The sequence below is a fragment of the Macaca fascicularis genome, chromosome 18 (assembly GCF_037993035.2).
Source record: "Macaca fascicularis isolate 582-1 chromosome 18, T2T-MFA8v1.1".
Classification (NCBI taxonomy): Eukaryota; Metazoa; Chordata; class Mammalia; order Primates; family Cercopithecidae; genus Macaca; species Macaca fascicularis.
This window is the reverse complement of record NC_088392.1, coordinates 17,932,504-17,950,387: the sequence shown is the minus strand read 5'-3', so window position 1 is coordinate 17,950,387 and position 17,884 is coordinate 17,932,504. Positions and strand designations below refer to the sequence as shown.

At 40.4% G+C, this 17,884-nt stretch overlaps 1 protein-coding gene across 1 annotated transcript in view; it reads left to right on the top strand.

Moving 5' to 3' along the window:
* The window catches only part of PHLPP1 (PH domain and leucine rich repeat protein phosphatase 1), a 267,725-nt gene that overhangs the window by 176,691 nt on the left and 73,150 nt on the right, over positions 1 to 17,884 (top strand). The window contains exons 5-8 of the mRNA XM_015439655.3: positions 7,330 to 7,476; positions 8,098 to 8,328; positions 14,924 to 15,126; positions 17,140 to 17,200. Coding sequence (XP_015295141.3) covers positions 7,330 to 7,476; positions 8,098 to 8,328; positions 14,924 to 15,126; positions 17,140 to 17,200 — 642 coding nt within the window. The remainder of the gene's footprint in view (positions 1 to 7,329; positions 7,477 to 8,097; positions 8,329 to 14,923; positions 15,127 to 17,139; positions 17,201 to 17,884) is intronic.

The window sequence follows — 17,884 nt, the reverse complement described above, 5'->3', positions numbered from 1 at the left end:
GGCTAATTTTCTGTATTTTTTAGTAGAGATGGGGTTTCACCATGTTAGCCAGGATGGTCTCGATCTCCTGACCTCGTGATCTGCCTGCCTCAGCCTCCCAAAGTGCTGGGATTACAGGCGTGAGCCACCGCACCCGGCCTATTTTTTCTTTTTTTAGGTAGAGTCTCACTCTGTTGCATAGGCTGGAGTGCTGTGGCACCGTCACAGCTCACTGCAGCCTCAACCTCTGGGCTCAAGCCATCCTCCCACCTCAGCCTCCCAAGTAGCTGGGACCACAGGCACATACCACCCTGCCTGACTAATTTTATTTTACTTTTTTTAGAGATGGGATCTCCCTGTGTTGCCCAGGCTAGTCTTGGACTCCTGGGCTCAAACAGTCCTCCCTCCTTTGTTTGCCTCCCCAAATGCTGGGATTACAGGCATGATGTTTTTTAAAAGCCACAGGTTTCTTGTCCTTTTAAAGCATCAAGTAGAATTGTCCCTGGCTATGATTATAAACTGACCACTGTAGTTAGTACAATCATCATTAAAATATTTTTTAGTAATCTTAAATTCTGTGATGCTCTGATTCTCTTCCACTTACCTATGTTGAACAGCTATGAAGAAATATCTGTAGCCTCATTGAATGCAATGGTAGCACTGAAATGTTAGTTTAAAATAAAATTATTTAAAATATTTCACAAAATGTATGTGTACGTGTGTGTGTGTGTGTGTGTGTGTATATATATTTATATATTCTTTCTAAAACCAATTTTATCTTGGAATCTGGGTCTGTGTGCATTTCATCATTTATCTGGCTTACCTGGCCAAGCGTGGTTGCTAACACCTGTAATCCCAGCACTTTGGTAGGCTGAGGCAGGTAGACTGCTTGAGCTCAGGCCTTTGAGACCAGCCTGGGAAACATGGAGAAATCCTGTCTTTACCAAAAATACAAAAATTAGCTGGACGTGGTGGTGCACACCTGTGGTCCCACCTACTTGCGAGGCTGAGGTGGGATTGCTGGAGCCTGGGAAGTCAAGACTGCAGTGAGCCATTATCACATCACTGCACTCCAGCCTGGCTGACACAGTGGACCCTATCTCAAAATAATGAATGAATTAATTAATGAAAATACCTGGCTTACCTATTATGGCAGATCTGAAAGTCTTATATTTTGTTACAGAGACAGAGATTTCTAGACTTTTCCTCTATACTAGGGTGCTGTCACCTGGCTGTCTCCTTTTCATTCTTTTTAAATGAAGGTAAAGTGAGGAAAGGTCATCCATTCACCCTTTTGATCTCTTATCTCTCATAACTTAAACATTGCTTCCAAGTATGTGTTTCACTCATTTCAGTTACTCGAGGGAAGGGAATTCTCTGTGGACCTCCCCCTCTGTCTTTCCCTGAAAGCGTATTTGGATCTGCAAATGTCCTGTAATCTGACTGCTTTCCACATCTAGAAAGGAAAAGTGGAACTCTAAGAAGGCTAAGGGGTACTTACCACTAGTTGATGTTGGTTGATACGCTCTGATCAAGAACTTAAGTTCTCAGAAACAATCTATGCTTTATTTGATAAGTCTCTGCTGAATACCATGTCCTTCTCTGGGAAGAGTTTGGGGGATTGGCTGCACAGGGAGGAATGCAAAGGGGGTGGAGAATGTAGTGAGAAGGAGCAAGACTTTGAGGATACTTTTAAGTCAGAATCAGCTCTTAAAATTTATAGGTCTAGGGTAAAAGTATAAATGGAGAGCCACATACCATATATCTGAATATTTAAGTTATAACCAAGCTAAGAAACTGTTAAGTAAAATATGTTCTCTCCCCCTACCTTGTCAAATATAAAAATAATGTCCTGGAAGCACAGATTCCAATTTAGAATCCTCAGACTCCCAGGGATTCTGCACTGAATGTGATAACATGTGCAGAGCTGGGCCAGGGACCCCACCTCTTCTCTTCCCTCCTCTAGCTCCGTTCCTCACCATAACAGGGGTGTGGACACTGCAACCCATATGTCCAACCTCTGCCCGTGCTAGGGCACATGGGTGCACACACTGGTGGGAGGATGAACCCAGGGAAGAACCCACACAAGCTCTAGAGGCAAGGTTGGTATGCAGGGTAAGGAATTCCAGTCTCCTGCTTACTCTTAGTATGGAGAGGGCACTTCTCCAATGGGAATATAATATGCGCCACATATAATTTCAATAATGTATCCTCATTTAAGCCAATGTATCAATTGTTATCAGTTCTAAAAAGTTAATGAGATAGTTTACATTCTTCTTTTTTGTACTCAGTCTTTGAAATCTACTCTGTATTTTGTATTTCAAGAACATCTCCATTTGGACTAGTCCCATTTCAGGTGCTCAGTGCTACCTGGCACTTGTGTTATACTGGACCTTGCAGCTCTAGGGAAAGGGTGCCCCAATTCCTTGTTCTGTAGGGGGCACTTGGCACCTAGGACTGAGGGCAGTTCTCTTTACATAAATCTGGTAGTGTTTTCTTATTTAGCTGATGCAGAGAATGGTTTTCTCTCTTTCTCTTTATAATTAGAGGTGGTGGCCATTATCACTTTCACAATGTTCATATGTACATAAAATGAATAGGAGGCACTTGTTAAGAGGTTTTTTTTTCCTTTTCTATTTATTTATTTATTTTATTTATTTATTTTGTTTTGAGACGGAGTCTTGCTTTGTCACCCAGGCCGGAGTACAGTGGCATGATCTTGGCTCACTGCAACCTCTGCCTCCCTGGTTCAAATGATTCTCCTGCCTCAGCCTGCCGAGTAGCTGGACTACAGGCACCCGCCACCACGTTCGGCTAATTCTTGTATTTTTAGTAGAGGTGGGGTCTCACCATTTTGGCCAGGCTGGTCTCGAAGTCTTGACCTCAGGTCATCCACCTGCCTCAGCCTCCCAAAGTGCTGGAATTACAGGTGTGAACCACTCCGCCCAGCCTTCTTTTCCATTTAAAACTTAACTGCATTTTACTCATTCAGCATGTTGCTGCTTTCCTTTATCCTCAGGAGTGATATCCTAGTAAATTTGTTTGCACAAATGAATTAAACACCACCACCCCCCAAGTTATTGACCTATGCTTTTCCAAAAGCTAATGCTTTCATTTCTCATCTTGAGTAATTACTAGCTCTACAATCTTTCTGTTCCCCACTTTGGAAAAGTTTCCGTGCTCTATTATGTTGGATAATGTCTAGTGGATATTTTTCTTCCTAGAGGAACTTTTTTTTGAGTTAATTTAATTGCATGCAAATTTTTAAACTGGCCCATTCTCTCAAATGGGGAAAAATATCTAGAAAGTGGAATGCTGTTTTTGTTTGGATTAGAACAGCAGTTTCATCTGGGATGCCTAGGATAAACATTTTGTATCAGATAGAGTTGCCAGATTTAGGTTAGGGGCCTAGGGGAGGAAGCACCAGTTAAATTTGAATTTCATATTTCATATAAACATTGAATAACTTTTTTCAGCGTAAGTGTGCTCCATGATGTAATATTTGGGGCATACTCTTAAAAATATTTATTGTTGATCTGAAATTTAAATTTAACTGGATGTACTGTGTTTTAAATGGCAATCTTATTTCAGGACTCCTTTGCTCTCTAAAATATTGAGGCCCTTAAGCAACTTTTATTTATGTCAATTATATGTATCGATATTTGCTGAATTACAAATTTAAACTAAGAAATATAGCCTGGGTGCAGTGACTCAGGCCTGTAATCCCAACAGTTTGGAAGGCCAAGGCGGGAGGATCACCTGAGGTCAGGAGTTCGAGACCAGCCTGGCCAACATAGTGAAACCCTGTCTCTACTAAAAATACAAAAATTAGCCAGACGTGGTTCTGGGCACCTGTAGAGTAATCCCATTACTTGGGAGGCTGAGGCAGGAGAATTGCAACCCAGGAGGTGGAGGTTGCAGTGAGCCGAGATCACACCACTGCACTCCAGCCTGGGCAATAGAGCTAGATTCCATCTCATGAAAAGAAAAGAAATATTTTAGACTAGGCATGATAACTCATGCCTTTAGTTCCAACACTTTGGGAGGCCAAGACAGACAGATCGCTTGAGCCCGGGAGTTCGGAACCATCCTGGGCAAAACGGCAAAACTTCGTCTCTACAAAAAATACAAAAATTAGCTGAGTTTGGTGGTGCGTGCATGTAGTCCCAGCTACTCAGGAGGCTGAGGTGGGAGGATCACCTGAGCCCAGGAGGTTGAGACTGCAGTGACCCATGATCCCACCACTGCATTCCAGCCTTGTCAATAGAGACCCTTTCTCAAAAAAAAAAAAATAAAGAAATATCTTAATGTATATTAATTCATTTAGACTGTAATAAACCATATTAACATAAATGACATTTTTTAAAAAACAGTTTTTCAAAACAAAAATAGTAAGAAGGGTGCCATTGTTTTCTTTTTCTTTTTTCTTTTTCTTTTTTTTTTTCTTGAGACGGAGTCTCGCTCTGTCACCCAGGCTGGAGTGCAGTGGCCGGATCTCAGCTCACTGCAAGCTCCGTCTCCCGGGTTTACGCCATTCTCCTGGCTCAGCCTCCCAAGTAGCTGGGACTGCAGGCGCCCGCCACCTCGCCCGGCTAGTTTTTTGTATTTTTTAATAGAGACGGGGTTTCACTGTGTTAACCAGGATGGTCTCGATCTCCTGACCTCGAGATCCGCCCACCTTGGCCTCCCAAAGTGCTGGGATTACAGGCTTGAGCCACCGCGCCCGGCCCTTTTTTTTCTTTTTTTGAGACGGAGTTTTGCTCCTGTCACCCAGGCTGGAATGCAGTGGCTCACTGGTGACCTCCGCCTCCCAGGTTCAAGTGATTCTCCTGCCTCAGTCTCCTGAGTAGTTGGGACTGCAGGCGCGCGCCACCATGCTCAGCTAATTTTTGTATTTTTAGTAGAGACAGGGTTTCACCATGTTGGCTAGGCTGGTCTCAAACTCCTGACCTCAGGTGATCCACCTGCCTCAACCTCCCAAAGTGCTGGGATTACAGGTGTGAGCCACCGCACCCGGCCAGAGTGTCATTGTTTTCTATTTTGGCGATTCTTTTAATATCTGGCTGGATTCTCATATCTCTTTCTGTGTTCCATCAGGTGTGCTATTACAAAAGCAGGTACTGTCTGGAACTCTACTGAAATACGAGTGACAGGTGTGGGGAAGAAAGTGGCACAAAGCAAGTAACATCTTAGTATTGTTATAAAAATAGTTTGACCATATGGATCTTCTGAAAGGGTCTCGGGTGCCTCTTCTGGGGTCCCCCAAGCATGCTTTTAGAATCACTGGACTAGGAATAAGAGACTGTAATTCTAGCTTGTGTTTTTGCGGTGATTATAAATAATCAGAATAGAGGGTAGGCTGTTTGTTTTTTGTTTTTTGTTTTTTTTTTTTTTTTGAGATAGAGTCTCGCTCTGTCGCCCAGGCTGGAGTGCAGAGGTATGATCTCGGCTCACCACAACCTCCGTCTCCTGGGTTCAAGCAATTCTTCTGCCTCAGCCTCCTTCATAGCTGGAAGTACAGGTGCCTGCCAACATGGCTGGCTAATTTTTTTTGTATTTTTAGTAGAGACGAAGTTTCACCATGTTGGCCAGGCTGGTCTTGAACTCCTGACCTCAAGTGATCTGCCCACCTTGGCCTCCCAAAGTGCTGGGATTACAGGCATGAGCCACTGCACCCGGCTGAGGATAAGCATTCTTTTAAGAAGGACTGATGGCTCTAATATAAAACAGTTTAAGAACGATTATTCAGATTTAGCAATAATTTTTTCCTAAGTGATTTTTTTTTTTAAAATACTATTCTATTATACTCAGCCATCCAAGTAAACAGGTATTATTTAAAAATCAAGGTAACACTCAACCTGTCAAATAGGTACATTGTCAACTTTCCCTTTAGAATCAACTTTTATTTAACTATTTAGAATACAGCTTAACATATGCTGATTGGGTTGAATTGCGTTTATTTTTGCAGTGTGTGTGTCTCTTCTAGGCAGAGTGCATACTGTCTAGTATTAGATGTGGGTAATCTAGTTTTTAAAGGAATTAGCATAACGCAGTCACTGATCTGATTCTTATCTCATTTAGAGATGGTGTAGAGGTCGTTGATAGGCCAAATGTAAGAGTGCACAGAGAAGTAAAAAATGAAAGATAGCTTCTTTAATTGCTTAAGTTGCTTGGGCAACTGTGAAAATGAAAGGGCTATTAACAAAAATAGAACAAAAAGAAGTGCCAGTTTGGAATAAAGATGGTAAGTTCAGTTTTGGGCTGGAAATGTGGGGTAGCTCAGGAGAGGAGCCAGCATGTGACAGGACTGAGAGAATTGTTCACATAGGAGTCAAAACATTTCCAAGGAAAACAGTGTAGAGAGAGCATGAAACTGATAAAAAAAAAAAAAACTATCTATGAAGATTACTTCAGTTTGAGTTGGGGAAGAAAAGATGAAGAAAAGGAAGTTAATACAGGAGAAGAGGGCTTAAGAGAGCTAAGAAGAAGGGTGGGTGGTCAGCCGCATCAGTCAATTACTGTACTGAGATCGACGAATGATAATTGGTTCTTTTTTGAGATAGAGTCTCACTGTGTCACCAGGCTATATATTCCAGGAGAGCAGTCTCAGCTCACTGCAACCTCCACCTCCCAGAGATTCTCTTGTGTCTCAGCCTCTCGAGTAGCTGAGATTACAGGCATGCACCACCATGCCCAGCTAATTTTTTGTGTTTTTGGTAGAGACAGGGTTTCACCATGTTGTCTAGGCTGGTCCCGAACTCCTGGTCTCAAGTGATCCACTCATCTCGGCCTCCCAAAGTGCTAGGATTACAGGCCTGAGCCACCGTGCCCAGCTGATAATTGGTTGTTAAATTTGGAACTGCAAAGTCCTGGTTACCTTAGAGAGAGTATTGTTTTGATAAGTTTTTATTATTTCACTTTTGGGTTTGAGAAACATGAAACAGAAGTTTTTGACTTGTCTGGAACAGCACAGATTCCAGAAGGACTAACTCCAGCTCTGACTGGTCCCTTTCCTCCTTCACTGGGGCCATTTACACTGTGTTAATTAAGCTAATTGAGATACTGCTAAAAAACTTACTCCAGCAGAATTCACTTCCTGAAATATTCAACCTTATTTTAGAGGGAAAAGTTTGTTTTTAGATAGAATGTTTACATTTTAGGTAGAGCACTGGCCTTAGAGTCAGCAGATGTGCATTCCAGCGCTGCTGCTCCTTAACCTCTCTGGGGCCCCCATTTCCTCTTCAGTTGAATTTGGGAGTTGGGCTAGATTATCTCTTAGGCTATGCTAAAATTATGATGTTAGTGACATTTGTCTCTTTTTTCCCTTTTGGTTTTGCTTTATTTTAATAGGTTCACCAAGTTGAAGAGTCTTAATCTTTCCAATAATCATTTAGGGGACTTCCCACTAGCAGTCTGCAGTATTCCAACCCTGGCAGAGCTGAATGTGTCCTGCAATGCCCTGCGATCGGTCCCAGCAGCCGTTGGAGTGATGCACAAGTGTGTACCTCAAACCCCACTGGCGGGTATATCCAGAGACCCCAGGGAAGCTGCATTGGGGGTGTAGCACATGAGATTAGTTAACTTGTTATGTTGGTCATGTAAGTCTTGGCCCCAAATCAACAGATCAGGGACTGTATAGTCTGTATGGAGTTCATGTGTTAGATTTGTATTCTTTACGATCTTGTAAAAAATTAAATATTCTTGTTTAGAACTGAAGATCCCTGCAAATGAGTATGTCTAAACATGGAATGTGGGTTATGTTCTCATTTTTCTGAGTTATATTGAATTCAAAGACTTAGAAATTAATTTTGAGAAATAATAAGGAAAGCCCAAAGGATATCTGAATCAATTTATATCACAGTTAGCTCATGTTGCTCCCATTTAAGCCTATTCAGATTGGGAAAGCTAGTCATAATTTTCATTTTCAATAAAAGATTAAGATGCTTATCTCTGATTATTTCTCTTTGGTCCGTTATTGCCTCAGGCCCTGCCCTTAGGCATTTTGCAAAGAGTAATACATTTTCTGGTAATACGATCTACACTATGGAACTTGTATGTTGATAATAAAGATGTAAAATTTATACATTCTCTTTGTAATTCTTATGTTTTCTCTAATAGCTTACAGACATTTTTGTTGGATGGAAACTTTCTCCAAACCCTTCCTGCTGAGTTGGAGAACATGAAGCAGCTTAGTTATCTGGGTCTTTCTTTCAATGAATTTACTGACATTCCAGAAGTATTGGAGAAATTGACTGCTGTGGATAAACTTTGTATGTCCGGAAACTGTATGGAGACCCTTAGGCTACAGGCTTTAAGAAAAATGCCTCACATTAAACATGTGGATCTAAGGTAACCATTTTTGAGAAATAGATCTCATTTGAGCTGTTGGCTTATATTGCAGGGGTGGGGAGTAGGTTATTGACCAAGTCAAACAGGCTGGATAATTGAATGTGGACCCATTTTTCTATTTCTGCCTAGAGGGAAGAATTATGATTAATAGTAGGGTTTGCTGTTACTGGAGACTTTCTCACTGATGTATGTCTTGAAGGTCTTTGTTTTGCAAATTGGAACCCAGTTGAGTGAGAGAGCTATTTTTTGGTTTTGTTTTGTATTTTTTGTTGTTGTTGCTGTTTTTAAAGAAATAGGGCCTTGCTCTCTTGCCCCGCCTGGAGTGCAGTGATGTGCTCAGAGCTCTCTTTAGCCTCAAACTCCTGGGCTCAGGTGATCTTCCTGCCTCAGCCTCCCAAATACTCAGGCGTGTTCAGTTTCATCAGTGTAAAGTAGCATCACCTTTTGCTCCCTTTCTTCTCCATTCGTATGGCTCAGCCAAGGAAACCCATACCTTCCAGTCCCACAAAGAATTGCTTGGCTTCACCTTTCCTCAGAATAAAGGAATCAGACCTGTCCTTCCTAGGGAAGTATTAGCAATTTGCAGATATAAAATTCTTAATTTGGAAGTTAAAGTAATTATAATTTATCTGATTTTTGAGAATTTCTTGGAATGTAACAAGATAAGGAACTCTAAACACTTTGTTAACTTGCTTTCCAAATTGTTTACATTATTCGCCTCTGAGTTCCTTCTATTTAGAAAACCCTCATATTCCAGAATTTAAGCCCTATTTTATTCATCCACCAGTGGTAGAACTTCATTAGAGCCAAGGACAATGGCTTGCACTGACCTCAGGTAACAAGAATGAGATGATTTCCGAGTTACCTGGTACATGAAGGAAGACATTTTTCTTGGTGTGAATTAGCTGACACATAAGATCAATCTAAAATGTCTACAAGTAATAAATCTTAGAACTTTATAAATTCTTAAGATTCGTAGTTCTAACTTGAGTCTTTTTAGATGACATCACCTACAGGATATTTAAATACCAGAATAGACATTAGACACTCTGTAAATGTTGCATGACCATGAGTAACTGCTTCCTTCCTTGCCCCTGAGCTGAGGAGGGGAAAATCAGATCAGATTTGTTCTAATTCTGCCTTAATACTTTATTTGTTGTTTATTGTTTTTGTTTTTGCTTCTGTTTTTGTTTTTGTTTTTTGAGACAAGAGTCTCTGTCGCCCAGGCTGGAGTGCAGTGGCATGATCTCAGCTCACTGCAGCCTCCACCTCCTGGATTGAAGAGATTCTCCTCCCTCAACCTCCTGAGTAGCTGGGATTACAGGTGCCTGCCACCACACCTGGCTAGTTTTTATATTTTTAGTAAAGACAGGTTTCACCATGTTGGCCAGGCTGGTCTTGAACTCCTGACCTCAGGTGATCCACCTGCCTCGACTTCTCAAAGTGCTGGAATTAAAGACATAAGCCACCACACCCAGCCTAATTCTGCCTTAATACTTAAAATCAAAGCTAGTGGAGTAATTTAAGGAGAGTCTCGCTTAGTTTCTCTAAGTAAAGGGCTACTTTTGTTGAGTTTTTTTTTCCCCCCTTAATGGAAATGTTACATCAGATTAAGTGATTATTGTTTTCTTTGTATTGATATTCTTTGAGTTTCATATTATTTCTTCTGTGGCATCATTAATAATTCCTCCTCCCCTCTCCTCCTTCTCCTTCTCTTTCTCCTCTTTGTACAAAGTATGGCTGTTACTTGTTGGTCACTTCTCTTTCTCTCCATGTTTTCTGCCTTGGTGGTTGCATATACTCTCAGGTTTCATTTTCACCTTTCACCTTGATGTTAATCATTCCCCAGTCTTTCCCTATTCCTTCTTTGACTTCTTGAGACCAGTTCCACTTAAGCTGCTAGCTAGATAACGTCTTGGTTTTCCCTATTGACACATTTAACCAAATACACGTAAAACAGGGTTCAGTGTCTTTCTTACTCAACCAGTTCTTTCTCATGGATTTCTGTTTTTGCTGATAGCAACACCACCTCATTGGTCTTCCAGACACACAACTCTTGGCTGATTCTATCAGCTCTTCTTTTACACGAGTTTCTCTCTTTCATCGCTTCCTTTTTCTTCTCACTGTGACTGTTGTCTTCTAACTGAGCCATTTGCTTCCTTTGTGCAACCTCCCAAGCAAGCACAATTTTGCTCAGAGCCTGCGGTTCTCTACTTCAGGGTATTCAAGCCCTCATATTTGGTTTCAGCCCACTGGTATGTGAGTCCTTTGAGGATGAGGCTATATCTCTGAGCTGCTCATGTGTGAGCCTCCAACCTGTGGGTGGCAAGTGAACTATTCGCGACTTTTCCACAATGAGATGTGTACAGAAGTTGAGACTAATATTTTAGTAACGTATAATGATTTGACATTGCCACAATATCCAACTGCATTATGAGTTGATTCTTGTTGTACAGGGAATCAACTAGTATATTTTATTTTATTTATTATTGTTATTATTATTATTATTTTTTGAGACAGAATTTCGCTCTTGTTGTCCAGACTGGAGTGCAGTGGTGCGATCTCGGATCACTGCAACCTCTGCCTCCCAGATTCAAGCGATTTTCCTGCCTCAGCCTCCCAAGTAGCTGGAATTTCAGGCTCCCATCACCATGACCGGCTAATTTTTTGTAGTTTTAGTAGAGACAGGGTTTCACCATGTTAGCCAGGCTGGTCTTGAACTCCCGATCTCAAGTGATTCACCTGCCTCAGCCTCCCAAAGTGCTGGGATTACAGCCATAAGCCACCGCACCCGACCTCAACTAATTTAGATGTCAAACTTGCACAGTGAGTTGCATGTGGTGTGAGCTGTGTATGGGTTGAGTACTATATATCAGTCTGTCATGAATTACAACTTTAGAAAATAGGTCTCTTTCACCATAGATAATTTAAGCACTGTTTTTATTTATCCTTCAGCCCCAGTGTTAGTCCTTAGTGTGTCCAGTCCTTGGTAAATATTAATTGCCTCACCCACCTTTGTAGCCCAGAGCCTCACATCCCCTGCATTCCTGCAGAAACTATACAGGCAGGTACGAAACTTACCCTGTGCTGTTTTCTTTGATGCAGAGGCTGTTCCATTGCTTCCTTGCACCTGCTTTTCTTCTCCCATGAACACCTGTTCCATTCTGCCCACTCTTGGGAATCAGATGAGTTGCTTCCTTTTCCATAGCCTCTTTTTTTTTTTTAAACCATTCTCTACATTTTATATATCACCCATGGCACTTATCACATACTTGTATTTCCTGTATTTCATAAAGCATATTTGACTCTCTTTACTAAATTGTGAAATCTGTTGAAAAACACCTTGTTTTATTCATCTCTTACTGCAACAAAGCCATAGGTCATCATCGTTGTCACCATCACCGTAGCCCTTCACAGGCTGGAGTGCAGTGGTACAAACACAGCTCACTATAGCCTCCATCTCCTGGACTTAAGTGATCCCCCTACCTCAGCCTCCCGTGTAGCTAGGATGACAAGTACACACTACCACACTTGGCTAATTTTTAAATTTTTTGGAGAGAGGGGCCTCACTTTGTTGCCTCGCTGGCTCAAACTCCTGGGCTCAAGCTGTTCTTCTGCCTCAGACTCCCCAGGTGCTGAGAATACAGGCGTGAGTCACAATGCCTGGCCAGAAGGGAATTTTAGTCATATTTTGCCTCTTAAAAAGTTTGTCCGGGCCAGGCGTGGTGGCTCATGCCTATAATCTCAGCACTTTGGGAGGCTGAGGCAGGTGGATCACCTGAGGTCAGGAGTTCAAGACCAGCCTGGCCAACATGGTGAAACCCCACCTCTACTAAAAATGCAAAAATTAGCTGGGCATAGTGGTGTGCACCTGTAGTCCCAGCTATTCAGAAGGCTGAGGCAGAAGCCTTGTTTGAACCCGGGAGGTAGAGGTTGCAGTGGGCCAGGATTGCACCGCTGTGCTCCAGGCTGGGTGACAGAGCGAGACACTTTGTCTATAAATAAATAAATACATACATAAATAAATAGTTTGTCCTAGTCATGTCATGGTGACTGTGGTCAACAATATATTGTATTTGTTTGTGTTCTTGTTTTTTCTCTTTTTTTTCTTTTCTTTTCTTTTCTTTTCTCTTCTTTTCTTTCTTCTCTTGAGACAGGGTCTCACTTTGTTACCCAAGCTGGAATGCAGTGGTGCAGTTACGGTTCACTGCAGCCCCAAACTCCTGGGTTCGAGTGATCCTCCTGCCCCAGCCTCTCAAATAGCTGGGAGTATAAGCATGTGCCACCACGGCTGGCTAATTTTTTTATTTTTTGTAGAGATGGGGTCTTGCTCTGTTGCCCAGTCTGGTCTCAAACGAACCTCCTACTTCAGCCTCCCAAAGAGTTAGGATTACAGAGTTTGAGCTACCACACCATGCCATAATATATAGTATTCTTGAACAATGCTAAGAGTGGATGTAAAGTATTCTCACCACAAAAGTAATAGCTATGTGAGATGGTGCACGTGAACTAGCTAGAATTAGTCATTTCACAGTGTACATATATTTCAAAAGTCATGCTGTACACAATAAATACGTACAGTTTTATCTGTCAATTAAACAAATAATAAAATGGTTCATCCTAAGTAGCTGAATTACTGTGTGAGCCTGAAAACTTGGTATTTCAGTCATGGTGAGAGTTAGCAACTTAAGCCAAATGTTAACTTTCCTTTTCGTTACATTAACTTTGTTTTTGTTATATATTTTTTTTGTCTCCTTATTAAACCAACGCTTATTATTTTAGTATTAATACATAAAATTGTGTTAATTGAATGAAATTGTGTGTGGCTTTTTCAAGTGAAGATGATAAAGCCATTTTGAAGGTTATTCGAAGTGTAGATTGGGAAGAAGATGGACCTTTGTTCCATTCCTGCAGTCTGTTGTACCCAAGATGAGATGTGTTTTTTCTTTTTCATTCTGTGTGCACATTCTAGTAATCTAGTGAGCATTTGGAAATAGGCAGATTGCTGGGTTAAGGCCAGTTTTTAAATCTTACAACCTGGAATAAAAAAAGAGAAGGAGCCAAAAAAACATCCTCTTAGGGACATTGGAAAAGGCCATATGCTATGCTTGTGTGTTGACGAATCCCAGCTCTTTGCTGGAACTCATCCTTGTGTTTCAGTGGCTTTAGGATATTATTCTCAATTCATTTTCCATAGCTTTATTTTATTTTTTTAAAGATAGGAATTCACTACAGAGAAACTGCTTTTTCCTGTACTCCAGACTTAATACTCTTCTTTTTTTTGAGACAGAGTATCGCTCTGTCGCCCAAGCTAGAGTGCAGTGGCATGATCTTGGCTCACCACAACTTCCGCCTCCTGGGTTTAAGCAATTCTCCTGCCGCAGCCTCCCGAGTAGCTGGGATTACAGGCGCGTGCCACCATGCCCAGCTAATTTTTAATACTTTTTTTTAGTAGAGATGGGGTTTCACTGTGCTGGCCAGGCTGGTCTCGAACTCGTGACCTCGTGAACCGCCCACCTTGGCCTCCCAAAGTGTTGGGATTACAGGCGTGAGCCACTGCGCCCATCCTATATTAATACTCTTCTAGTCAAGGTCATCATCTCAGCACTTTACTGGCTTTGTAATGGAAAGTAGATGGTTTTTGTTGTGTGTTTCTAAAGGAGTTAGACATAGCCTAACAAACTGGAAATTGACATTTCCATCTATTTTTCTCCCTTTTGAAGCTAAATATGTCTTTGTTATTTTGGTTCGTAGTCCCCATTACTACTTATTTTCTGATAGCTCATCCACAGCAACTTCAGTCAGTTAACTCACTAGTTCTTATGACTAGAGATTCTGCCAGTTTTCCGCTGTGCCTTGCTTCATCGTAGAGGTGTTGATTCCCATTTTTCTCTATCATTCTATGATTTCTCAATAGATCTTAGATACCGGATTTCAGGATTTTCTGCACTTCACTCTATCAAGCAGTATTTTATAGATGGAGGTAGTTTTGGTGGTTCATCCTGGTCCTGAGCAGTTGGGAGTCATGTGCTTGCATTCCCATCTCTGGTGCTCCCATTCAGTGTGCAACTCTTATTTGTTATGTGACTCTGGTCCATTACTGTTTTTCCGCCTCAACCTTTAATTCCATCCTACTCATCCGCCTGCTCATGCATCCTCTCTCCTTCATTCAATATTCATTATAATTGTAATGTGCATAACAGTTGTTCTGAGTTTTGTTTCTTACGTTCTTTTCAGTATGGTGTAGATAGTTTCACAGTTCTTTGGAAGTCAGTTCCTAGTTCTTTGGAAGTCAATGCTTAAGTGGATTATTTTCCCCCTAGAAGTAAATTAAGGTAAAGTCAATGTGCTTATTCCTCTCCCAGCTGTAGTGGTGTCACTTGTGTTTCAGAATATATTGTGAAGGTTAAAACCTCCTGGAATTGTAGCTAAAAATAGATACTCTGGCTAGTTAAGCAAGGCCAGATGCTGAGATTCCAAAAATCATGGAGAACTGTAGTACAGAGAGAATTGAGTTCTTTCTTGCTATCTCTCGTATTAGGGTGTTTAGCATTGCAGTTAATTGTAGTCTCTATTTATGTCCTTTTCCTTCAAGGTTGAACATAATTAGGAAGCTGATAGCAGATGAAGTGGACTTTCTACAGCATGTTACTCAGCTTGACCTACGAGACAATAAACTTGGTGATCTAGATGCCATGATTTTCAACAACATTGAAGTTTTACACTGTGAAAGGAATCAACTGGTCACATTAGACATCTGTGGCTATTTCCTAAAAGCACTCTATGCCTCTTCTAATGGTATGTATCATAGGCCACATCAAAGTTGCTCTTTTGGTTCCAAGAATTTACCCAGCATCATTATTTCTGCCTCTCTGATTGTTCTTTGCTCAAGTAGTTAGTAAAATAGCTCAAATTTTGTTAAAATAAAAGTCACAAAACAAAAATGCTGAGGAATTTCAAGGAATCAAAAAGGAAGATTTTATTTTGCCTGTAAGTTACTCACACTTTTGATTTGGATTTTCTGCTTAAAGGAAGAGAGAAAAGAGAACTATTTCGTGGGCTACATTACCAAGATCTAGAGATCTTTACTACCTTATTACTAAATCTGGAACCTTTATTTAATACTGGAGAGTGAAAGGAAGTTTTATTTTGACTCCATTCAGGATTTCCAGTTTCATGTTTGACTAACAGAGAGCTCACCTTAAGATAAACCAGAATGTTAGCTGGGCATGGCGATGCATGCCTGTAGTCCCAGCTACTTGGGAATGGGAAGCTGAGGCAGGAGAATTGCTGGAGCCCAGGAGGTGGAGGCTGCCATGGTCTGAGATCACACTACTGCACTCCAGCCTGGTTGACAGAGTGAGACCCTGTCTAAAAAAAAAAAAAGAAAAGATAATTTAAAAAAGATAAACCAGAATGATATACCCACAAGGACACCATAAAGCAAGAGTCTTAATCATTTAATATTTCTTTCTAAGAATCTGAAAATCAGGGCAGTTCCAAAAAAGAAAAGGTAATATGGGCATATGTTTGCTAAGATGAAGGTTTCAATTCCCTGCAGTCATTAAACTGAATGAAAACAAGTGTTCACTACTGCACGTTGAACATATGTTTATCATGCACTTGTTTTATGCATAGTGCAGCTCACGAGCTCTGAAAGATGAAGGATTTTTCAAATGTGATTACTGTTATCTCAGAAAAACAAGCCAAACCTCATATAGGTATATTTTCTAATGTAATCAGTTTAGCTGAGCACTGAAGGGTTATAGGATTTAGATAACCAGTGGGAATGAAGTAGGAAGAAAAAATCTGAATGTGGCTTGTTGGGCAGTTGGGAGAAGATAGGGAATTCTGAACCCACAGATGTAATTAGGAGAGGCATGCTTATAGTCAGATAGTGAAGCATTGGCCTTAGTATAATAAGCAATAGAGAACCGGTAAAGACTCTAAAGTGGAGGAGACATGATGGAAGTGATGCTTTAAGGTGGTTAATGTGAAAAGAGTGTGTACAGAATGCATTTATAGGAGAAGGTTGAGGGTAATCCACTACTCCACTAATCCAAGTTATTGTGATGGGCTTTATTTGGGCTAATGGGAACTCGTAGTCAGGATTACAGATGTTGATTTGAGACTCATCTGCTCAGAGGTGATACCTGAAACCAGGGAAGTAAGGTAACTGGAAGAGAGGAGAGTACTAGTACCAAAGGTCTACTTACACACCCCTCACACTTAGCTGGAGCCAAACTGGGCAACCAGATAGGAGCTACACCTGTGAATTACTTGGTAACTGTTTAGAGAAGCAGAAGGACATTTACAAACTACTCTGCCCAAGAAACAAAGTTACAGGGGACGGTGGTGTCATATTTCATAAAGTTTTGAGGAAGAGTTTCAGATTTAAGTAAAATAAGTCATTTGTGACCCACTGGAGTGCTGTTTCAGTAAGGTGATGAGGGCAAAAAACAAGAAGCATTATTTGGTTTTATGGAAGGACACTTGGGTTTTGAAAGGATGGCACTTGTGGTTAATCCTTCAGGTGTAGTACAGCCTCCATAACAATAAGAGAGCAACAGTAAATAGATAGAAAAGAGGTAGGAAATTAGAATGCGTGATTTATTTCAATCTCTGAAGAAGATCTTGTGATTAAAAGTTCTTTTTTACTTTTCTGTACTTTTAAAGTTGAACAAATGATGTATTGTACTTCCTAAACTAAACAAACAATAGAGAATAAAGCACAGTAATGATGTTCCACATACAAAAAGAGTCTCTGTCATTTGGATAGTAATGTCTTTGTGTTTTTTTTTTCCTTTCTAGAACTTGTTCAACTTGATGTTTACCCAGTTCCAAATTATCTGTCCTACATGGATGTTTCAAGGTAAGAAGTCAAGTCTTAGAGCCCTCTAGAGTCTACTAGAAAATTATTTAGTAATTCTAACTGAGCTTATGCACAAGTACTTTTTAATATTTTGAAAGTAAATGATAAAAAATTAATGATTTTTACTTTATTCTCTAAAATTATATATATTTGTTGATTAAAATACATTTGTAGCTCAAACCAGAGCATCAAAGTGTCAGTGTGCACACCAATTTGAACACCAGATTTGGACTTGAAAGGTGAGTGAGTTGAGGGCCATATGGCTTAAAGCTCTAATAACTCTTTTCATTATATGAATCATATTTTTGTGTCTTTCCCTGAAGTAATGTTAATTTTATTTTTTATTTTCAATTTTTTTTTTATTTTTTTAAACTCTGCCAAGTCTTAGGATAATTTAATTTTTTAAGTGCTTTATTTCTTTTGATTTCTTTCCCCCCTTGTTTAGACATATATCTCTTTGCTAAGAATTCTTAGAAAATAGTGACAAAGCCTATCAAAGTAGAAATTCTATACAACCTGCTTGGTTTTCTTAGCTTCTTTTTGAATATGCTAACCATTTTACCTTCTATGGTAATTTGCTTCTGCGGTATATTATATTTATTGCAGTTACCACAAATATTATAGTAGACTTTTTCTTAAAGGCACAAAGACTTGACAGTGTCTACAGTATGTATATATACGACG